Raw genomic sequence first — 22692 nt, 5'->3', positions numbered from 1 at the left:
ACTAACGTTGCAGATAGCAGTACTGGTTGATTTGAGAAGCCATAGTCAATCAATCAATAATATAATAATTATTTTAGCAAAAAAATTTATTTGTAATTTACAATCTGTAGAAGCTATGTGAATAGAAAGGTTCAATTGTTTTGTGAAGCATCATAGCACAGTTGAAAAATATATGGCAAATAGAAATCCGAAATGGATGATGTTGATGGATAGATGGGAGGGGTTGAATGGAGCTGAAGGGTGGGACTAATAACAAGATAAACAATGTAAAACATACGGGGTCTGTAAAATGTATATAGGTTCAGAACCTTTGTGATATAGCACAGTTACAAATATAAATCAAACTGGATGGACATCAGAAATAGAGGAAGGACTAAAAACAAACAAAAAATAACTATTGTAAATTAGACTGTGTCTGTAAAATGTGTATAAGATGAATAAATTGAAGGTAAAAGCCGAAGTGTTTCTTAGTTTACTCCAATTGGGCGATCGGTGGTAGGGTTTGCAGGGAATAAGAATAAAGGTATATTCTTTAAAAAAGTATCTATGTCTATATAGGTATGTGTATGTAAATATGTGTATATGTATGCATGCGTGTATGGATATATATACAGTGGGGCAAAAAAGTATTTAGTCAGCCACCAGTTGTGCAAGTTCTCCCACTTAAAAATATGAGAGAGGCCTGTAATTTTCATCATAGGTACACTTCAACTATGACAGACAAAATGAGAAAAAAAATACAGAAAATCACATTGTAGGATTTTTTATGAATTTATATGCAAATTATAGCACACACAATTTGGTTACAGAAACTCCTCCCTGCTAATGAGGAAACCACTAGTTATGGATGTAGTATATCTGGTAATGAGGAAACCACTAGTTATGGATGTAGTATATCTGGTAATGAGGAAACCACTAGTTATGGATGTAGTATATCTGCTAATGAGGAAACCACTAGTTATGGATGTACTATATCTGCCTGGAGCAAAAATGGTGAGCAAAGACTTGAGTTTTTCACAACGTATTCTGAATGTGAAAAAACCCAGGTTGGTTATGAGTTCATTTCACACTACTTTGGATTATAATTGTAAGGCTCGTTTTAATGTTCTGTTTAATATAATGGTTGTGTCATCATCGCAAATCAACCGCTTTATACTTAAAAAACACTTCAAACAGTAAAATGCTCTTTGGCTTTTCCATCAGCCTGACAATGAGGGGTTTGTACACTAAGTGTTTGCCAAATTGGCCCATAACTTCACCTAACAATAACATAGACCTACTGTAGTACCCAAACCGCACATATGTCGTGATGTTTGTCATTTGACTGGCATTCAGAAAATGATTTCCTGGATCAGCTGATGATAGTTGAACATGTGACTATTATTCACCTTTATTTAACCAGGTGGCCAGTTGAGAACAAGTTCTCATTTACAACTGCGACCTGGCCAAGATAAAGCAAAGCAGTGCGACACATAGTTAGAAACACATAGTTAGAAATACTGGTGTGAGCAAGAAAAGTAAATAAAAACATGGGGATGAGGTAGGCAGTTGGATGGGCTATTTACAGATGGGCTGTGAACAGCTGCAGCGATCGGTAAGCTGCTCAGATAGCTGATGCTTAAAGTTAATGAGGGAGATATAAGTCTCCAACTTCAGCGATTTTTGCAATTCGTTCCAGTCATTGGCAGCAGAGAACTGGAAGGAAAGGTGGCCAAAGTAGCTGTTGGCTTTGGGGATGACCAGTGAGATATACATCCTGGAGCGCGTGCTATGGGTGGGTGTTGCTATGGTCACCAGTGAGCTGAGTTAAGGCGGCCTAGCAAAGACTTATAGATGACCTGGAGCCAGTGGGTTTGGCGACTAATATGTAGCGAGGGCCAGCCGACGAGAGCATACAGGGCCCAGTGGTGGGTGCTACATGGGGCTTTGGTGACAAAACGGATGTCACTGTGATAGACTGCATCCAGTTTGCTGAGTCGAGTGTTGGAGGCTATTTTGAAAATGACATCACTGAAGTCAAGGATCGGTAGGATGGTCAGTTTTACGAGGGTATGTTTGGCAGCGTGAGTGAAGGTAGCTTTGTTGCGAAATAGGAAGCCGATTCTAGATTTAATTTTGGATTGGAGATGCTTAATATGAGTCTGGAAGGAGAGTTTCAGTCTAACCAGATACCTAGGTATTTGTAGTTGTCCACATATTCTAAATCAGAATCGTCCAGAGTAGTGATGCTAGTCGGGCGGGCGGGTGCGGGCAGCGATTGGTTGAAGAGCATACATTTAGTTTTACTAGTGTTTAAGAGCAGTTGGAGGCCACGGAAGGAGAGTTGTATGGCAATGAAGCTCGTTTGGAGGTTTGTTAACAGTGTCCAAAGAAGGGCCAGATGTATACAGAATGGTGTCGTCTGCGTAGAGGTGGATCAAGGAATCACCCGCAGCGAGAGCAACATCGTGGGTATATACAGAGAAAAGAGTCGGTCCGAGAATTGAACCCTGTGGTACCCCCATAGAGACTGCCAGAGGTCCGGACAACAGGCCCTCCGATTTGACACACTGAACTCTGAGAAGTAGTTGGTGAACCAGGCGAGTCAGTCATTTGAGATACCAAGGCTGTTGAGTCTGCCGATAAGAATATGGTGATTGACACAGTCGAAAGCCTTGGCCAGGTCGATGAAGACGGCTGCACAGTACTGTCTTTTATCGATGGAGGTTATGATATCGTTTAGTACCTTGAGCGTGGCTGAGGTGCACCCGTGACCAGCTCGGAAACCGGATCAGCGGAGAAGGTGCGGTGGGATTCAAAATGGTCAGTGATCTGTTTATTAACTTTTTGGTGACAGGGGGTAGTATTCGGAAATTCAGATGAATAACGTGCCCAAATTAAACTGCCTGCTACTCGGGCCCAGAAGGTAGGATATGCATATTATTAGTAGATTTGAATAGAAAACACTCTGACGTTTCTAAACTGTTTGAATGATGTCTATGAGTATAACAGAACTCATATGGCAGGCAAAAACCTGAGAAAAAATCCAACCAGGAAGTGGTTTGTAGTTTTTCAAGACTGGGCCTATTTGATATACAGTGACTTAGGGTTAATTTTGCACTTCCTAAGGCTTCCACTAGATGTCAACAGTCTTTAGAACGTTGTTTCAGGCTTTTGCAGTGAACAGAGAATGAACAAGAGCTCCTGGAGTGATATGACTGAGAGAATGACTTGGCCTCAGTTGTGCGCTTTCACGTGAGAGGTAGCTGTGTTCCATTACATTTTTGAAGACATTTTGAATCGTCCGGTTGGAATATTATTGAAGATTTATGTTAAAAAGGCCTTAAAGATTGATGCTATACATCGTTTGACATGTTTCTACGAACGTAAATATAACTTTTTTTGACTTTTCGTCGTGAAATTTTCTGCGCGCTTCCTACATTTGGAGTAGCTTACTGAACGCGTTAACAAAAAGGACTTAAATGATGGACTTTATCGAACAAAACAACATTTATTGTGGACCTGGGATTCCTGGGAGTGCATTCTGATGAAGATCATCAAAGGTAAGTGAATATTTATAATGCTATTTATGATTTTAGATGACTCCAAAATGGCGGGTATCTGTATTGCCTGATGTTTTTTGAGCGCTGTACTCAGATTATTGCAAAGTGTGCTTTCCCGTGAAGCTTTTTTAAAATCTGTCACAGCGGTTGCATTAAGGAGATGTTTATCTATAATTCTTTGAATAACAGTTTAATATTTTATCAACGCTTATGATGAGTATTTCTATAAATTGATGTGCTCATTCACCGGAAGTTTTCGGAGGAAAAGCATTTCTGAACATTACGGGCCAATGTAAAATGGGTTTTTTGGATATAAATATGAACTTTATCGAGCAAAAAATACATGTATTGTGTAACATGAAGTCCTATGAGTGCCATCTGATGAAGATCTTCAAAGGGTAGTGCTTAAATTTAGCTGTATTTCTGGTTTTTGTGACGCCTGTCCTTGCTTGGAAAATGGCTGTGTGGCTTTTATTTTTTAGGAACTGTCCTAACATAATCGAATGTTTTGCTTTCGCCGTAAAACCTTTTTTTGAAATCGGACAACGTGGTTGGATTAAGGAGAAGTGTATCTTTAAAATGGTGTAAATATATATACTATATATATATATATATATACTATATATATATATATCATATACTATATAGCCTCAATCTGTTTAAAACAATAATTTTGACATCATGGATGAATTCTAGAATATACTATATAGCCTAGAAACCTGGTTAAACTATCATAATGACATCATGGATGAATTCTAGTATATACTATATAGCCTAGTAACCTGGTTAAACTATCATTATGACGTCATGGATGAATTCTAGAATATACTATATAGCCTAGAAACCTGGTTAAACTATCATTATGACATCATGGATGAATTCTAGAATATACTATTTATCCTAGAAACCTGGTTAAACTATCATTATGACATCATGGATGAATTCTAGAATATACTATATAGCCTAGAAACCTGGTTAAACTATCATTATGACATCATGGATGAATTCTAGAATATACTATATAGTCTAGAAACCTGGTTAAACCATCATTATGACATCATGGATGAATTCTAGAATATACTATATATCCTAGTAACCTGGTTAAACTATCATTATGACATCATGGATGAATTCTAGAATATACTATATATCCTAGTAACCTGGTTAAACTATCATTATGACATCATGGATGGCCAGTCTTTGTATTCATAGTGTAGTGAATTCAGTGGGTAGCCCTGAGCTGAACTCAAACCTGGGTCCAGCGACTGTCAAGCCAACACCTTATAACTGTTACGCCAAGATGTCTGAACTTCTTGAAGAGGTCGCTAGGTGTTGGGTTACGGTTGCTACAATAGCTTTCTCTATGAATTTGAGAGTGGTTACACTTCTTCCCCCATCCCTCAGCTGTTTACCAAACCAAGCCTCTGGGCAGCCATTTTGTTGCTGTTTAAAAAACCCACACAACCCAGCAATCTGCAGTTCAAACAATAACAAAGTTGTCATTCCACCACTAGTTTGATTATAAGATGATTATGGGGTTGGAGAAATGTAACTACAGACAGACCTATGGATGCAAGGACTGACCATCCATGATATCAACATTATAGTTTTAACCATGTTGAGGCTATACAGTGTTTTTACATTTACATTCTTTCTAGACGTTGGAGTAAAAAAAGCTTATTTGTGGTTCTGATGGGGAACAACAGTTGAACTAAGCTCATGAGACATGTGTTATATTCTTCAAGAATCAATGGCTATAAATAAATAATTTAAAAGTCACAATATGGATGTAACAATTGCAGATTTCCCCTTTAACACCACACATCAGTTCAACAACTGCAGAGTTTGTGCCTCTGTTTTGAAGGCAGTACTTACTAGTGTTAATCAGGGCCCGTTCATCGTTAGAACCATTTGATGCCTTAACATGCGTTTGGGAAACCGAGCCCATATATCCAGATTCTTCCTCTTCTTCCTTCTTCGATGTGACAGTCATCTCCCCCTCCTCTTTCACTCCAAAAACTGCATCCTCCTCCTCCTTCACTCTGAACGTGTCTTCCTCTTCTTTTACTGTAACATCCTCCTCCTCTTTCACTCTGAACGCGTCTTTCTCTTCTTCTTTCACGGTAATAACTTCACCCTCTACTTGTTTTTGTATTGAAACAGCCTCCTCTTCCTCCTCCTCTTTGACGAGAGCTTCTTTCTCCGTCCAGCAAACATCTTCTTTAACAGGAGGAGAGTTGCTTAGTGAACTCATGGTCGGAGATGTTAGCTAGCTAGGCTAATGCTAACTTAACCAGCCCGCTAGCTGAATAATAACAACAACACCGTAAATATGAAATTAAATCTGATAACTAACTAGACGACAGAAGTGGTTTTAAAACACAGTGTCTAATATACACTAAAGCGTCTAAAGAGCTTTATTGGTTTGGCTATTTTGTCTAGCAAGCTACCGAGGTGGCTGAATAACTGTTGCTGCTGTTGAAAGAAGCGTTCCATCCACTACATTATACGTCACACCAACAGCATCGCTTTAAAGCCCCACATTATGTATTGTTACACCATGTAGGAACAGTATAGACCTAGTCTGTTCATTATATACATCTACATGATGTATTGTTACACCATGTAGGAGCAGTATAGACCTAGTCTGTTCATTATATACATCTACATGATGTATTGTTACACCATGTAGGAGCAGTATAGACCTAGTCTGTTCATTATATACATCTACATGATGTATTGTTACACCATGTAAGAGCAGTATAGACCTTGTCTGTTCATTATATACATCAACATGATGTATTGTTACACCATGTAGGAGCAGTATAGACCTAGTCTGTTCATTATATACATCTACATGATGTATTGTTACACCATGTAGCAGCAGTATAGACCTAGTCTGTTCATTATATACATCTACATGATGTATTGTTACACCATGTAGGAGCAGTATAGACCTAGTCTGTTCATTATATACATCTACATGATGTATTGTTACACCATGTAGGAGCAGTATAGACCTAGTCTGTTCATTATATACATCTACATGATGTATTGTTACACCATGTAGGAGCAGTATAGACCTAGTCTGTTCATTATATACATCTACATGATGTATTGTTACACCATGTAGGAGCAGTATAGACCTAGTCTGTTCATTATATACATCTACATGATGTATTGTTACACCATGTAGGAGCAGTATAGACCTAGTCTGTTCATTATATACATCTACATGATGTATTGTTACACCATGTAGGAGCAGTATAGACCTAGTCTGTTCATTATATACATCTACATGATGTATTGTTACACCATGTAGGAGCAGTATAGACCTAGTCTGTTCATTATATACATCTACATGATGTATTGTTACACCATGTAGGAGCAGTATAGACCTAGTCTGTTCATTATATACATCTACATGATGTATTGTTACACCATGTAGGAGCAGTATAGACCTAGTCTGTTCATTATATACATCTACATGATGTATTGTTACACCATGTAGGAGCAGTATAGACCTAGTCTGTTCATTATATACATCTACATGATGTATTGTTACACCATGTAGGAGCAGTATAGACCTAGTCTGTTCATTATATACATCTACATGATGTATTGTTACACCATGTAGGAGCAGTATAGACCTAGTCTGTTCATTATATACATCTACATGATGTATTGTTACACCATGTAGGAGCAGTATAGACCTACAGTACCTGGCTACTTATTTCTATGTTGTTTGACTGAATGAAACTGCCTTAAATGTGCTGTAGTAAACATGTTTTATTCGCATTAATCAACCAACACATCCCTGTCTTTGTATGTCTCAATATAATAGTATTATTTAATTAAATCCATGTAAAATAATATTTTCTGAAAATAAAATCTGATCCTCAACTGCGTTTCCCTCCAGTCAGCAGACGGCGATGTGCGTCTTTCAGGCGATGCTGCAGCGTGACGTATAATCTAGTGGACGGTTCTTCATAAACAGCTCGTCAACCACCTCGGTAGCTTGCTAGCCAACATAGCCGAAAGATTCAACCTATTTATACGCTTTCGGTCTATATTACCTACTGTGTTTTAGACACACTTCTGTCGTATCTACTTGTTAACCTATTTAATTTAATATTACGTAATTTTTTATTAGTCAGCTATAGTAGCTGGCTGGTTAAGTTAGCATTAGCCTAGTCGCTAATGATAGCTAGCTAGCTAACATCCCCGAACATGAGCTCCCTAAACTACTCCCCTCCTGTTAAAGAAGAGGAGGTCTGTTGGACGGAGAAAGAAGCTCTGGGGCTGAACATTGTCGTGAAAGAGGAGAAGGAAGAGGAGGATGTTACAGTAAAACAAGAAGTAGAGGGTGAGGCTGTTACAGTGAAAGAAGAAGAGAAAGACGTTTCAGTGAAGAAAGAAGATGCGTTCAGAGTGAAAGAGGAGGAGGAGGCAAAAGGTCAGATTAACACCAGTAAATACTAATATTTAATAACGGGGCACAAACCCTGCAGTTGTTGAACTGATGAACACACACGTGGTTTTAAAGCAGCAGTGGTTTTGTTTTCCATACATTTTAACATGCAACAATTTAAAAGATTTTACTGAGTTACAGTTCATAAAAGTCAATTGGGGCACAAGACCCAGCCAAACAGAATGAGTTTTCCACACAAAAGGGCTTCATTACAGACAGAAATACTCCTCCGCACCCCCCTCCCTCAGACGATCCCGCATGAAACATGGGACCAACACTTTCCATGTTGCGTTTCTATTTTTGTTCAGTATATAAACTTAGGAACACATATCAGTGTAGAGCCCTGAACTATAATAATAAGGCAGCAGTTTATCTGGCAGGACAGTGTGGTGTGTAGTGATCAGCAGTTTATCTGGCAGGACAGTGTGGTGTGTAGTGATCAGCAGTTTATCTGGCAGGACAGTGTGGTGTGTAGTGATCAGCAGTTTATCTGGCAGGACAGTGTGGTGTGTAGTGATCAGCAGTTTATCTGGCAGGACAGTGTGGTGTGTAGTGATCAGCAGTTTATCTGGCAGGACAGTGTGGTGTGTAGTGATCAGCAGTTTATCTGGCAGGACAGTGTGGTGTGTAGTGATCAGCAGTTTATCTGGCAGGACAGTGTGGTGTGTAGTGATCAGCAGTTTATCTGGCAGGACAGTGTGGTGTGTAGTGATCAGCAGTTTATCTGACAGGACGGTGTGGTGTGTAGTGATCAGCAGTTTATCTGGCAGGACAGTGTGGTGTGTAGTGATCAGCAGTTTATCTGGCAGGACAGTGTGGTGTGTAGTGATCAGCAGTTTATCTGGCAGGACAGTGTGGTGTGTTGTGATGTGTTGTGTTATGGAGGCACTTTGTTGATTCTTGATGTTCACTTGTACAACTGTTCATCATTACTATTGTATCTAAATGAATTATTTTAACACATTGGTTAAAAGACTCTTGTCACAAATTACATTGAGCAATATACCACATTACTTCTTACTTACATTTCTTGTGTTACAAACATTGCCAAGCTGCTCATTAGTTTCTTGTAGTTGTGATTTTTGGTGTGATCAGTCATGGCAAAAAAATATTTGGGCTGGTAAAAAATCAGTGGCTGGTATATTCTATCATCAGCCTGCTACAGTGGCTGGTATATTCTATCATCTGCCTGCTACAGTGGCTGGTATATTCTATCATCTGCCTGTTACAGTGGCTGGTATATTCTATCATCTGCCTGTTACAGTGGCTGGTATATTCTATCATCTGCCTGTTACAGTGGCTGGTATATTCTATCATCTGCCTGTTACAGTGGCTGGTATATTCTATCATCTGCCTGTTACAGTGGCTGGTATATTCTATCATCTGCCTGTTACAGTGGCTGGTATATTCTATCATCAGCCTGCTACAGTGGCTGGTATATTCTATCATCTGCCTGCTACAGTGGCTGGTATATTCTATCATCTGCCTGTTACAGTGGCTGGTATATTCTATCATCTGTCTGTTACAGTGGCTGGTATATTCTATCATCAGCCTGCTACAGTGGCTGGTATATTATATCATCTGCCTGCTACAGTGGCTGGTATATTCTATCATCTGCCTGTTACAGTGGCTGGTATATTCTATCATCTGTCTGTTACAGTGGCTGGTATATTCTATCATCTGCCTGTTACAGTGGCTGGTATATTCTATCATCTGCCTGTTACAGTGGCTGGTATATTCTATCATCTGCCTGTTACAGTGGCTGGTATATTCTATCATCTGTCTGCTACAGTGGCTGGTATATTCTATCATCAGCCTGCTACAGTGGCTGGTATATTCTATCATCTGCCTGTTACAGTGGCTGGTATATTCTATCATCTGCCTGCTACAGTGGCTGGTATATTCTATCATCTGCCTGTTACAGTGGCTGGTATATTCTATCATCTGCCTGCTACAGTGGCTGTTGGACCAAAATCAAACTAAAACAAGACTTTTGTCAAAGTTTGTTAAAACATTTAACCATTCACTACATTGACTGTCTGACTTTGACCTTCACACAGGAGAGAGACAGGACTATCGTGGATCCTCTGGGGAGCCTCAACAACACCATGAAGCTGACGAGGCAGAGAAGAGTCTCTCCACATCAGGACACCTCAAGAAACACCAGCAGAGACCCACAGAAAGGAAACCTCACTGCTGCTCTGACTGTGGGAAACGTTTCAAATCTTCATCAGAACTTAAAAAACACCAGCGAGTACACACAGGAGAAAAACCTTATAGCTGTAATCAATGTGGGAAGAGTTTTACTCATTCAAGTAATCTGAAAACACACCAGAGAACACACACAAGAGAGAAGCCTTACACCTGTGATCAATGTGGGAAGAGTTTTACTCAGTCACGCAACCTGGTATCACATCAGAGAACACACACAGGAGAGCAGCCATATAGCTGTGAGCAATGTGGCAAGAGTTTTACTCAGTCAAGCAACCTGGTATCACACCAGAGAATACACACAGGAGAGCAGCCATATAGCTGTGAGCAATGTGGGAAAAACTTTTCTCGGGGAGAACGCCTCAAAGAGCACCAGAGAACACACACAGGAGAGAAACCTTATAGCTGTGATCAGTGTGGGAAGAGTTTTACTCAGTCAAACAGCCTGAATAGACACCAGAGAACACACACATGATAGAAACCTTATAGCTGTAATCAGTGTGGGAAGAGTTTTACTCAGTCAAACAGCCTGGTATCACCAGAGAGCACACACAGGAGAGACACCTTACCACTGCTCTGACTTTGAAGAGCTTTGCTTCCCTAAGAAACCTGACACAACACCAGAGAACACACAGGAGAGAAGCCGTATAGCTGTGATCAATGTGACAAGAGATACTCTCATTCATGTGGTCTGATTAAACATCAGAAAATACATGTAAGGAGATCCACAGAGTGTAGAATGATCTCCAACACCAGACCTGGGTAGTAGAACACAGAGTGTGGAATGATCTCCAACACCAGACCTGGGTAGTAGAACACAGAGTGTGGAATGATCTCCAATACCAGACCTGGGTAGTAGAACACAGAGTGTGGAATGATCTCCAACACCAGACCTGGGTAGGAGAACACAGAGTGTGGAATGTAGTGAACATTTTTTTATTCGCACTAATCAATCAACACATTCAGGTCTTTGTAAATGTAAGTATTTAGTTAATATTGCCTGCTAACATGAATTTATTTTAACCCTCTCATCTGTGAGTTCCAAATATCTCTAACGGTCGCCTCAGCGTGAGATTTTTTTATGCACGTGATGTTCGAACGTTCTCTCCATTCCAGAATGTGATTGTTACATAAACAACAACACTGAACGGCTCAGAGTGGAGTGAGAGGGGACGTGATTGATTGCCTGCACCGCCATTTGTATCAATAAATCACTGTCAGAAAATGTTTTGTGTGGTAATTATTTGTGTATTTACTGTTTTATTCACGTTTTCAATTCTAGGTGACAAATCATGCATTCCGATTCTTGCGTAGATTGTAATGGGCGCATATTATGTGTGTAAAATACTTTTTTGAAGGTTGTACTGATTATGATGAGCCAAGCTGTTTCCAGCAGTGCAGCAATGTTTGTTGACATACAATGCATACAATGCATTCTGGGTTTCACGTAATCGTCTGTTTGACCAAAAAATGTTATAACAAAATTAGGTGAGTAAGAGTTCACTCATTTTTTGAGGACTTCTGGAAATTAATGGTGGGATGTGAACGACGGTAGATGACACACCCCTTCAACATGCATACTATAAACAGACCAAACTCATCTTGTCTTCGGTTTCTGTGAGGAAAAAATGCATGGCTGCGTGCTGAAACTAATCGACGGATTACTTTCGATTTCTAGAAAGTGTTTTACCTAATGAGTTTGATCAATGGTGAGCTCACCCGTGATGTGATTAATTATACATAGTAATTGCTATTAGCTAATTCATATTGTAGTTTATGTCAGCCCAGAGTTAGATAAATATGACCGCTTGTGTTGGGTCAATCTTTCCTCAGTTAGCGCTAGGACAAATGTAGCCTACATTTTTCCGGTTAGGATGATCGTGTTGTGCTATAGATACTTCTGTGAATATCTAAACATTGCATCCAAAAATAAATGCTCACATTCTGGACATAACTTTGTAAGGACTGTGTTTGTGTAAATAGTTTCTGAAAAAAAAATGTGGCTAGCTCAAATGCTGATTGTTGCGTCATTCGAAACTGGCCGTTCAAAATGACTGTTCTAATCACATGGGTGTGATCGTACGCTTCAGGGACCACTGTAGAACGATCACACCCCGTGTGATGGTACGTGTGAAAGGGTTAACTAGGGAAAATGTGTCACCTCTGCAACAGAGTCAGGGTATATGCAGCAGTTTGGGCCGCCTGGCTCGTTGCGAACTGTGTGAATACTATTTCTTCCTAACAAAGACAGCCGACTTCGCCAAACGGGGGATGATTTAACAAAAGCCATTTGCGAAAAAGCACAATCGTTGCACGACTGTACCTAACCATAAACATCAATGACTTTCTTAAAATCAATACACAGAAGTATATATTTTTAAACCTGCATATTTAGTTAAAAGAAATCCAGGTTAGCAGGCAATATTAACCAGGTGAAATTGTGTCACTTCTCTTCCGTTCATTGCACGCAGAGTCAGGGTATATGCAACAGTTTGGGCCGCCTGGCTCGTTGTAAACTAATTTGCCAGAATTTTACGTAATTATGACATAACATTGAAGGTTGTGCAATGTAACAGCAATATTTAGACTTAGGAATGCCACCGTTAGATAAAATACGGAACAGTTCTGTATTTCACTGAAAGAAAAAAAACATATATATTTTTCAAGATGATAGTTTCTGGATTCGACCATATTAATGACCAAAGGCTCGTATTTCTATGTGTTATTATATTATAATTAAGTCTATGATTTAATAGAGCAGTCTGACTGAGCGATGGTAGGCAGCAGCAGGCTCGTAAGCATTAATTCAAACAGCACTTTCGTGCGTTTTGCCAGCAGCTTTTGCAATGCATTGCGCTGGTTTTGACTTCAAGCCTGTCAACTCCCAAGACGAGGCTGGTGTAACCCATGTGAAATGGCTAGCTAGTTAGCCGGGTGCGCGCTAATAGCATTTCAAACGTCACTCGCTCTAAGACTTGGGAGTAGTTGTTCCCCTTGCTCTGCATGGGTAACGCTGCTTCGAGGGTGGCTGTTGTCGATGTGTTCCTGGTTCGAGCCCAGGTAGGGGCGAGGAGAGGGACGGAAGCTATACTGTTACACTGGCAATACTAAAGTGCCTATAAGAACATCCAATAGTCAAAGGTATATGAAATACAAATTGTATATAGAGAAATAGTCCTATAATTCCTATAATAACTACAACCTAAAACTTCTTACCTGGGAATATTGAAGACTCATGTTAAAAGGAACCACCAGCTTTCATATGTTTTCATGTTCTGAGCAAGGAACTTAAACGTTAGCTTTCTTACATGGCACATATTGCACTTTTACTTTCTTCTCCAACACTTTGTTTTTGCATTATTTAAACCAAATTGAACATGTTTCATTATTTATTTGAGGCTAAATTGATTTTATTGATGTATTATATTAAGTTAAAATAAGTGTTCATTCAGTATTGTTGTAATTGTCATTATTACAAAGAAATTTTTCAAAAATGTCCGATTAATCGGTATCGGCATTGAAAAATCATAATCGGTCGACCTCTAGACTGTAACTAAACAGGTACAGTAGTATGTGTAATTATTGAAGAACTGCGTTAATAACAGTATCCATTTGGGTGTCAATAAAGTTAATGTGACTCTCGGTTAGAACCATTGGATTTAGTAAACTCTGAAATGATTTAGCATTTCTGTGCCCATGAAAACTGTTTCCCAGCGTAACATAAGGAGCCACTAAAAGTTACATAGTTTGAGTGCATTTTTTTAACTTAGAAATTGCACTGTTGGTTAGAGCCTGTAAGTCAGCATTTCACTGTAAGGTCTACACCTGTTGTATTTGGCGCACGTGACAAATACATTTTGATTTGATAGCAGTAGGACTAGTCTACCTGGTTACACATATAGAAGTAGGACTAGTCTACCTGGTTACACATATAGAAGTAGGACTAGTCTACCTGGTTACACATATAGAAGTAGGACTAGTCTACCTGGTTACCCATATAGAAGTAGGACTAGTCTACCTGGTTACACATATAGAAGTAGGACTAGTCTACCTGGTTACACATATAGAAGTAGGACTAGTCTACCTGGTTACACATATAGAAGTAGGACTAGTCTACCTGGTTACACATATAGAAGTAGGACTAGTCTACCTGGTTACACATATAGAAGTAGGACTAGTCTACCTGGTTACACATATAGAAGTAGGACTAGTCTACCTGGTTACCCATATAGAAGTAGGACTAGTCTACCTGGTTACACATATAGAAGTAGGACTAGTCTACCTGGTTACACATATAGAAGTAGGACTAGTCTACCTGGTTACCCATATAGAAGTAGGACTAGTCTACCTGGTTACACATATAGAAGTAGGACTAGTCTTCCTGGCCTGTGTGTAAATGTAGGTCTATAAATGTGTCCATTTGGGGATGTCTGATAGTAGGACTAGTCTACCTGGCCTGTGTGTAAATGTAGGTCTATAAATGTGTCCATTTGGGGATGTCTGATAGTATTTCTGATTGTCTTAATGCACCACCACTAATGAGTTCTGGAGCTTCTCAAAGGATTTTTTTCTTCACCTCAAACAGCAAGTAAACAAAGTCTTACTAAAATCAATTGCGAATGACAATAGTTCCTCAAAGTATTTTTCGTAAAATATTTCCAGCTCTCGCCCTTTGGATAACCACTCAGCATAAAAGGGAAAAATGTAATTCTCTGATCCTGTGGAAATGTCATAAAATACCTGATTACTTCTTATCCTTTGCACAAATAGCCAACAGCTGTGTCTGTCCCGAACTCACTGGCCGGGAAACTGAGGGCCCAGAATATTTTATACAATGTTGCAAGCTGCTATCTTGAGTTTCGGCCCGACCCAGTTGATATGTTTCAAGTTCGTTGTAGACAGACAAAGTGCAGCCAATGTGATTTTTAGGCTTTTTTTTTTACCTGCAGAATGCAATATTTGTATTATTTATTTAACTTTTATTTGTTGGCTTTATGTAGGCTATTTTTTTTACATAGTTGGCAATGGCAATAAAAGTTACTTTTAGATTTGTATAATTTTCATTTAGATTGTCTGTGATTAAATCTACATTCTATGATTTTGAGATACTATTATAAATGAAATGAAACTGTTCCACGAAAATGTGCATTTGAAAATCATAACTGGCACACAGATTGGTAGAAATGCTCAGATAAATTGGAACTCCAAATAAAAAAGGTTGTCGACTGCTGGTGTAGCCCATTACCGGAAACTTCAGAAATTCTCTCTCTTCTGGTTAGGTCTCTGGCTCCCTCCAGTCATTTGTGTGTCTTATTTAATCAAACAGCTTAAAGCATCAGACCAGTTCAGTACATACAGTTGATTTTATTAAAACACATGCGGCGATTGGTAGAAAGAACAGATGACTCTTGGTTGACCAAGATTTATTTTAGTTGGGGACAGCACTAAAACATGATTTTGGGGCTCCAGAGTGGTGCAGCGGTCTAAGACACTGCATCTCAGTGCTTGAGGTGCCCTGGTTCAAATCTAGGCTGGGCGCACAATTCAAATCCCATAGGGTGGCGCACAATTGGCCCAGCGTTGTTCGGGGTAGGCAGTCATTGAAAATAAGAATTTGTTCTTAACTGACTTGCCTAGTTAAATAAAGGTTACATTTAAATAAATAAGTGTTTTATGACAAACCGTTTCCTACAAATCCGTCAAGGCACCAATTTTGAGAAGGTTTTTAAACAAAGGTTTCAAACCAATGCATGAATGTAATTGAATCTAGGTATTTCACCTTTAATGTAATGGCATGAAAAGTAACTGTATAATATTCAGCCAATTTTCATCAACAGCTCTAATAACTTGATTAATGATTAATTCCTGGTTAATGGCCAGGAAATCTTCACTGTCCATTCTAGAATATACTATATAGCCTTGAAACCTGGTTAAACTATCATTATGACATCATGGATGAATTCTAGAATATACTATATAGCCTAGAAACCTGGTTAAACTATCATTATGACATCATGGATGAATTCTAGAATATACTATATAGCCTAGAAACCTGGTTAAACTATCATTATGACATCATGGATGAATTCTAGAATATACTATATAGCCTTGACACCTGGTTAAACTATCATTATGACATCATGGATGAATTCTAGAATATGCTATATAGCCTTGAAACCTGGTTAAACTATCATTATGACATCATGGAGGAATTCTAGAATATACTATATAGCCTAGAAACCTGGTTAAACTATCATTATGACATCATGGATGAATTCTAGAATATACTATATAGCCTAGAAACCTGGTTAAACTATCATTATGACATCATGGATGGCCAGTCTTTGTATTCATAGTGTAGTGAATTCAGGGGGTAGCCCTGAGCTGAACTCAAAACTGGGTCCAGCGACTGTCAAGCCAACAGCTTGTGTAGTCTAAAATGAATCTATGATCTTATGCTATCCATGTGTGTTTTTTTTGTATACCATTTTTCTATTTGAGAATTAACCAATGATATTAGGCCACACCTGGCCATGATTACAGTCACCTGTGTGTGTCTTTTGACACTATATAAACGAGTCATCTCGCAGTGTTTGTGATCATACCCTGATGAAGACAGCTTGGCTGTCGAAAACTTGGATATAAATAAGTTTTGCACCTGAGCTCCTAGAGTGCGCGGCTCTCCGCAAGCCAGCACCTCACCTTAATAGGTGTGTGTTTCTTTTTCTTCAAGCCAACAGCTTATAACTGTTACGCCAAGTCTCTGGGCAGCCATTTTGTTGCTGTTTTAAAAAAACACATCAATCAACCAATCTGCAGTTTAAACGCTGTTTTGGTAATAAGATGGTGGATGGGTCTGGAGAAATGTAACTGGTCTCTAATTCATAGACAGACCTACGGATGCAAGGACTGACCATCCATGATATCAACATTATAGTTTTAACCATGTTGAGGCTATACAGTGTTGATTTACATTGTTTCTAAACATTGGAGTAAAAAAAGCTTATTTGGGATTGTGATGGGGTACAACAGTTGAACTAAGCTCATGAGGCCATTTGCACACACTGTACACTGTATATAGACTTTTTCTATTGTGTTATTAACTGTACATTTGTTTATTCCATGTGTAACTCTGTGTTGTTGTTTGTGTCGCACTGCTTTGCTTTATCTTGGCCAGGTCGTAGTTGTAAATGAGAACTTGTTCTCAACTGGTCTACCTGGTTAAATAAAGATGAAATAAAAAACATTTAAAACATGAGGCATCTGATGGGGTACAACAGTTGAACTAAGCTCATGTGTTATATTCTTCAAGAATCAATGGCTATAAATAAATTATTTAAAAGTCAAAATATTGATGTAGCAATTGCAGATTTCCCCTTTAACACCAAACTTCAGTTCAACAACTGCAGAGTTTGTGCCTCTGTATTTAAGACAGTACTTACTAGTGTTAACCAGGGCCTGTTCATCGTTAGAACCATTGGACGCCTTAAGATGCGTTTGGGAAACCGGGCCCAGATATCCAGTTTCCTCCTCTTCTTCCTCCTTTTTGGATGTGACAGTCATCTCCCCCTCCTCCTCTTTCACTCCACAAACAACATCCTCCTCTTTCTCTTCCTCCTCTTCTTTTACTGTAACATCCTCCTCCTCTTTCACTCTGAACGCGTCTTCCTCTTCTTTCACTGTAACGTCTTTCTCTTCTTCTTTCACGGTAACAGCCTCACCCTCTACTTGTTTTTGTATTGTAACATCTTTCTCTTCCTCCTCCTCTTTCACAAGAGTTTCTTCCTCCGTCCAGCAGACCTCCTCTTCTTTAGCAGGAGGAGAGTAGCTTAGTGAAGTCATGGTCAGGGATGTTAGCTAGCTAGCATTAGCGACTAGCCTAGTTCTAAGCTAACTTAGCAAACCAGCTAGCTGACAAACAACGTAAATATATAATTAAATGGGCCAACAAGTACATACGACAGAAGTGTGTTTAATATACCGCGACTAATATACACCAAAACAGTGTAAAGAGCGTGAATGTTGTAGCTATGTTTGCTAGAAAGCTACCGAGGTGTCTGACTAGCTGTTGTTGTTGAAGGAGCGTCCCGTCCACTAGATTATACGTCACACTGGCAGCATCGCCTGAACCTAAAAGACGCACATCGCCATCTGCTGACTGGAGGGCAACGCAGTTGAGGAACCAAACGTTTTTCATTTATTTTAGAAAATATTAATATTATATTAAGTCGTTCAAAGAGAAGCATGTGTTGATTGATTCGTGTTTAATGAGTGAGAATTTAAAACAAACTTTACACCCACTACATATTTGCATTGAACCATACTTCTGACATGGCTCATTTTGACCCCAGAGGCATATCTTTTATCATAGCCAAAATGTATTTTATTCAATTCTTCCAATTTTTCATGACTTTGTCAATCAACTGGTTGTTAATACATCTAAATCATGGTTTAGTGTTTCTGTATCAATATGGACTTTTAACAAATTCAAATCCTTTGGAGTCATTTTGACCCCAGACAAAAGCACCTTTGATAAATAGGACGTTTATTTCAAATCAAAATCACATTTTATTGGTTACATCACGTGTTGAGCAGATATTATTGTGGGTGTAGCAAAATGCTTGTGTTTCTAGCTCCTTCAGCTATGGAACAACATCTTCTGTGTGTATGGTTTTCCTCGTCGTATCCACTCTGACCAAGGGGCCAACTTTGAAAGTAAATTGATTGCTGAGTTGTTGAGTGCTGCAGGAGTCCAGAAGTCGCACACAACTCCCTACCATCCAATGGGGAACGGGGGAGTCGAAAGGTTCAATAGAACGCTGGGAAACATGATCAGGGCTTTACCTACAAGAGCGAAGCACAGGTGGCCCCAGAAGCTGAAGCCATTGACCTTTGCCTACAACTGTACGGTCCATGAAACCACGGGCTACGCCCCTTTCCAGTTTATGTTTGGGAGAACCCCACGTCTGCCTGTCGACATGATGTTTGGTACGGTGCTGCAAGACTCAGAGGTTGTAGACTATGACGAGTACATAAAGTCCCTGACGAGAGACCTGAGGGAGGCCATGGAGACGGTACAGGTGTCGGCAACCAAACAGCTGAAGAGGCATGCGGGCCTCTACAACAGGAAGATCAGAGGGGCTCCAGTGGAGGTCGGTGATCGGGTGCTGCTGGCGAATAAGGGTGAACGTGGAAAGAGGAAGCTGGCGGATCGTTGGGAGAACAACCTCTATATTGTTACGGAGAAGAATAGCGACATCCACATCTTCAATATACAGAACATGTCGACTGGCCAGGAGAAAACGGTCCACCGTAATCTGATAATGCCTGTAAACTTCTTGCCTCTCCCTGACACTGCCTTGGAGACACCTAATATGGGAGACCGTGAGGATCCGAGTGAGGAGATGGAGGACTCATCCGTGAACAATATACCAGAAATGGACATTGGTGAGAGGACTAGTGTGTGGGTATCAGAACAGACCTCGGGGGAAGGACAGCCGGAGCACTCTGAAAAAAAAACCCCAGATGTGCTGGAAGATGGGCCACTGGCGAGGGACCCTCAGAACTCACCACGTTCTGAGGGTGCCACTGGTGGCACAAGCGTGTCAGAGCTAACCTTTGGAGAAGAAATGTCCGAACCCTCTGAAGAAGAAAGGCATTCTGAAGATGCCGCTGGTAGCACAAGCTCCAGCAACAGTCACAGAACCCTTGACCTTGACTATCCACCGACTGTGGAAAGTGACCCACCTGTGGTGGTTGTAGGTGAACAGGTTAAACGTAATAACTCTGTTAGGCCTGTCAGGTCAGGGGCTGGTCGGGTTAAGGAACGCCCAGTGAGACTCGTAGAGACTATGCAGACACAGAGGGTTTTTCATACAGAATTCATTAGAATACCTGTGTGGGTGTAGGATTAGAATCCAAGTCTGTAGCCCATTTCATTTTTTTTTTCTCATTCAAGAGACCCCATGGAGGTCATGGGTCAGAGGTCAAGTAGACCAAGGTTTTTCTGTGAGGTTCTCATTGTCACTGAGTGTACTGAACATGTAACAGGCATGTTTTCCTACGGGGTCTTTGAATTCCCCTAATTCTCTTTGGAGAATAGTCTTTGCACTGGAATATTTGGTGACATATGTATTGCAAGGTATTGCATACCTCATTTTGTTTCTTTATAGTGTGCAAGTGTAATTCAGCAGGGGAGAATGTAACAGGGTTGGTTATGTTTCCACTTGCCTCTAAAGCAATGTGTACTTAATGTTCAAGCATTCGTATTGGTTGGTTCAACTGATGACAATAAGGTGTGTTGTGATTGGCCCCGCTTGCAGATAGGGGGAGATCGTGAACGTCAGGTCTTCCCAGCATGAAAATGTGATGCAAGGGGTAGGTCACGTTCTGAATACTGTTTTATATTTTATATTTTACAATGTGTACAAGTTTGCTGAACGTTACTGATTTATACATGTGTGGGTATATGGTACCTGTTAGGGATTGAAGGGCTTTCTGGGATGTGCTTTGGCATATAATTGCTGTAGATAAGTGTTAGCTAGCATACACCGTTGTAATGGTCACATAAGCCCACTGCTAACACAGTTGTCTTCATGCTACAGCTTTTGCCATCGACAGCCATCAGTATCATTAAGCCCTGCACAACTACCGTGCTGTTTCTCATTTAACAACAGGAATAAATGATGCTCAACTGGGACCACTGGCTGATGTGATTTATTAGGAGAAAACACAACGCAAGGAGAGTACGATATACATCTGTTACACATGCAGATAGATGAAATAACGTAGCTAGCTATGTTCTTGCTTATTGTGCAGTGGATGATTATAATACCTGTATGCCTATGGATGTGTAGCTAGCTATCTAGCCGATCTGTGTATGGACCCAAACGTTTGGTATACATATTAGTTCAGAACCTATGAACCTCAGCTATCATAGCCAGTTGTATCAACTTCAAAACAGCCTGAATTACATTAATGAAGCCTATGGATTGAGTAGAATATAATATCATGTTGTGCCAAGGATGCAAGTCGTATATACATGTAGTTATTACCATGCATGAGATCCCCACATTGTAGCCTGTACATTTAATATATTCACTGATCATGTACTCTACCTTGGCAAATAAAGGTGCAGTTTAGGTATGAATGTCTTTGAGATAATTTTTCAGTCATATCCAATACCAGGAGTATCAAATTCCAGTCTTTGAATGACGCTGTGTCTGCATGTATGTATTACAATTATACACTTCAACAGTGTTTACCAATCTTGGTCCTGGGACATCAATGGTTACATATTGTAACTAATATACTAGAAACAGGATTTAACTAGTTAATTAATATATACAGAAATATAATTTAAAAAAACAGAACACTACACTTCCTATGCATCATGTAAATACTCTAACACTGGTTCATCTCAACATCTAATGCCCTTCATCTGCATTGATCTGATAAACACAGGATAGGTTGAGTATTTCATCACATTACACTTCATTTCAACCAGTAGAGAATGTGAAACGCTTTATTGAAAAGCTCATTATCCAAGTGTTATAAATACAAGTTCAATCTGTACTTCAATGCACATCTGTTGTGCATTATAAAAACAGAGGAAGAAAGAGGAGGAGGTGAGAGAGGTGTAAAAGACAGAAAGGGAAAGAGGTAAGCACATAGGAGCAGGGAAGGCAGCACATGATTAATGAATCACAGTGCTACATAAATAGTCTCTCAGTTCATCACAATTACATAATAGTGTCTCTCGTCGGCCCAAAGGTTACCTTAAAAGCAGGTGAGGTGGCGATGATGGGACTGCGGGATGGCCTCCTCTCACATCAAAACATACCTGCAGAGGAGAGACAGATGGAGAGAGAGAGCATGTTTAAGCCTTGTGTTTTTATTTTAACTTTGTTAGTCATCAATCAGGAGGTGAAATGCAAAACTGACCTTGGATCATTAACTCTGGGACTACTGCATCTCTATCTGTATTTCAATGTAAAGCATCTCTTTAATAATACTTCCTGTATAATATAAACTGACCTTGGATCATTAACTCTGGCACTACTGCATCTCTATCTGTATTTCAATGTAAAGCATCTCTTTAATAATACTTCCTGTTGACCTGACCAGGTGACCTCTCACCTCTGATCATGCTGTGCCCTCTATGTAGCCAGTTCAGATACAGGAGGGGTTCACCGTCACAGCTGATGTAACCTAGAGGATTTAGGGAGAAGGGGAGAGAGGGATGAAGTGAAGGAGAGAGACTGTTATTGAGAAAATAAGGTAGTTAAAGTGACAGTGTTCAACAGGAATCTGTGTGTGGCCTCACCTGGTGTCCACACCACACTAAGTGGCTGCAGAGTACTTTATGCTGAAAAACATGAACGGACACACAAGGACAAACAATACAGCATAGTTATGGAAATAATGAAGTGTCTTACTATTCTCCATGGTTGGCCCTCTTGCCTATTC

General features: G+C 39.8%; 1 protein-coding gene across 1 annotated transcript in view; it reads left to right on the top strand.

Annotated features, from left to right (window-relative positions):
- Positions 1-10282: 10282 nt before the first annotated feature.
- LOC115186495 (zinc finger protein 271-like) overlaps positions 10283-22692 on the top strand; it is a gene marked incomplete at its 5' end in the record, with an annotated part of 49103 nt that continues 36693 nt past the window's right edge. Inside the window, one exon of the mRNA XM_029746117.1 lies at positions 10283-10676. Within this exon, the coding sequence (XP_029601977.1) occupies positions 10283-10676 (394 nt within the window). The remainder of the gene's footprint in view (positions 10677-22692) is intronic.

This window comes from Salmo trutta, unplaced genomic scaffold (assembly GCF_901001165.1).
Source record: "Salmo trutta unplaced genomic scaffold, fSalTru1.1, whole genome shotgun sequence".
NCBI lineage: Eukaryota > Metazoa > Chordata > Actinopteri > Salmoniformes > Salmonidae > Salmo > Salmo trutta.
This window is presented reverse-complemented; position numbering and strand designations above follow the sequence as displayed.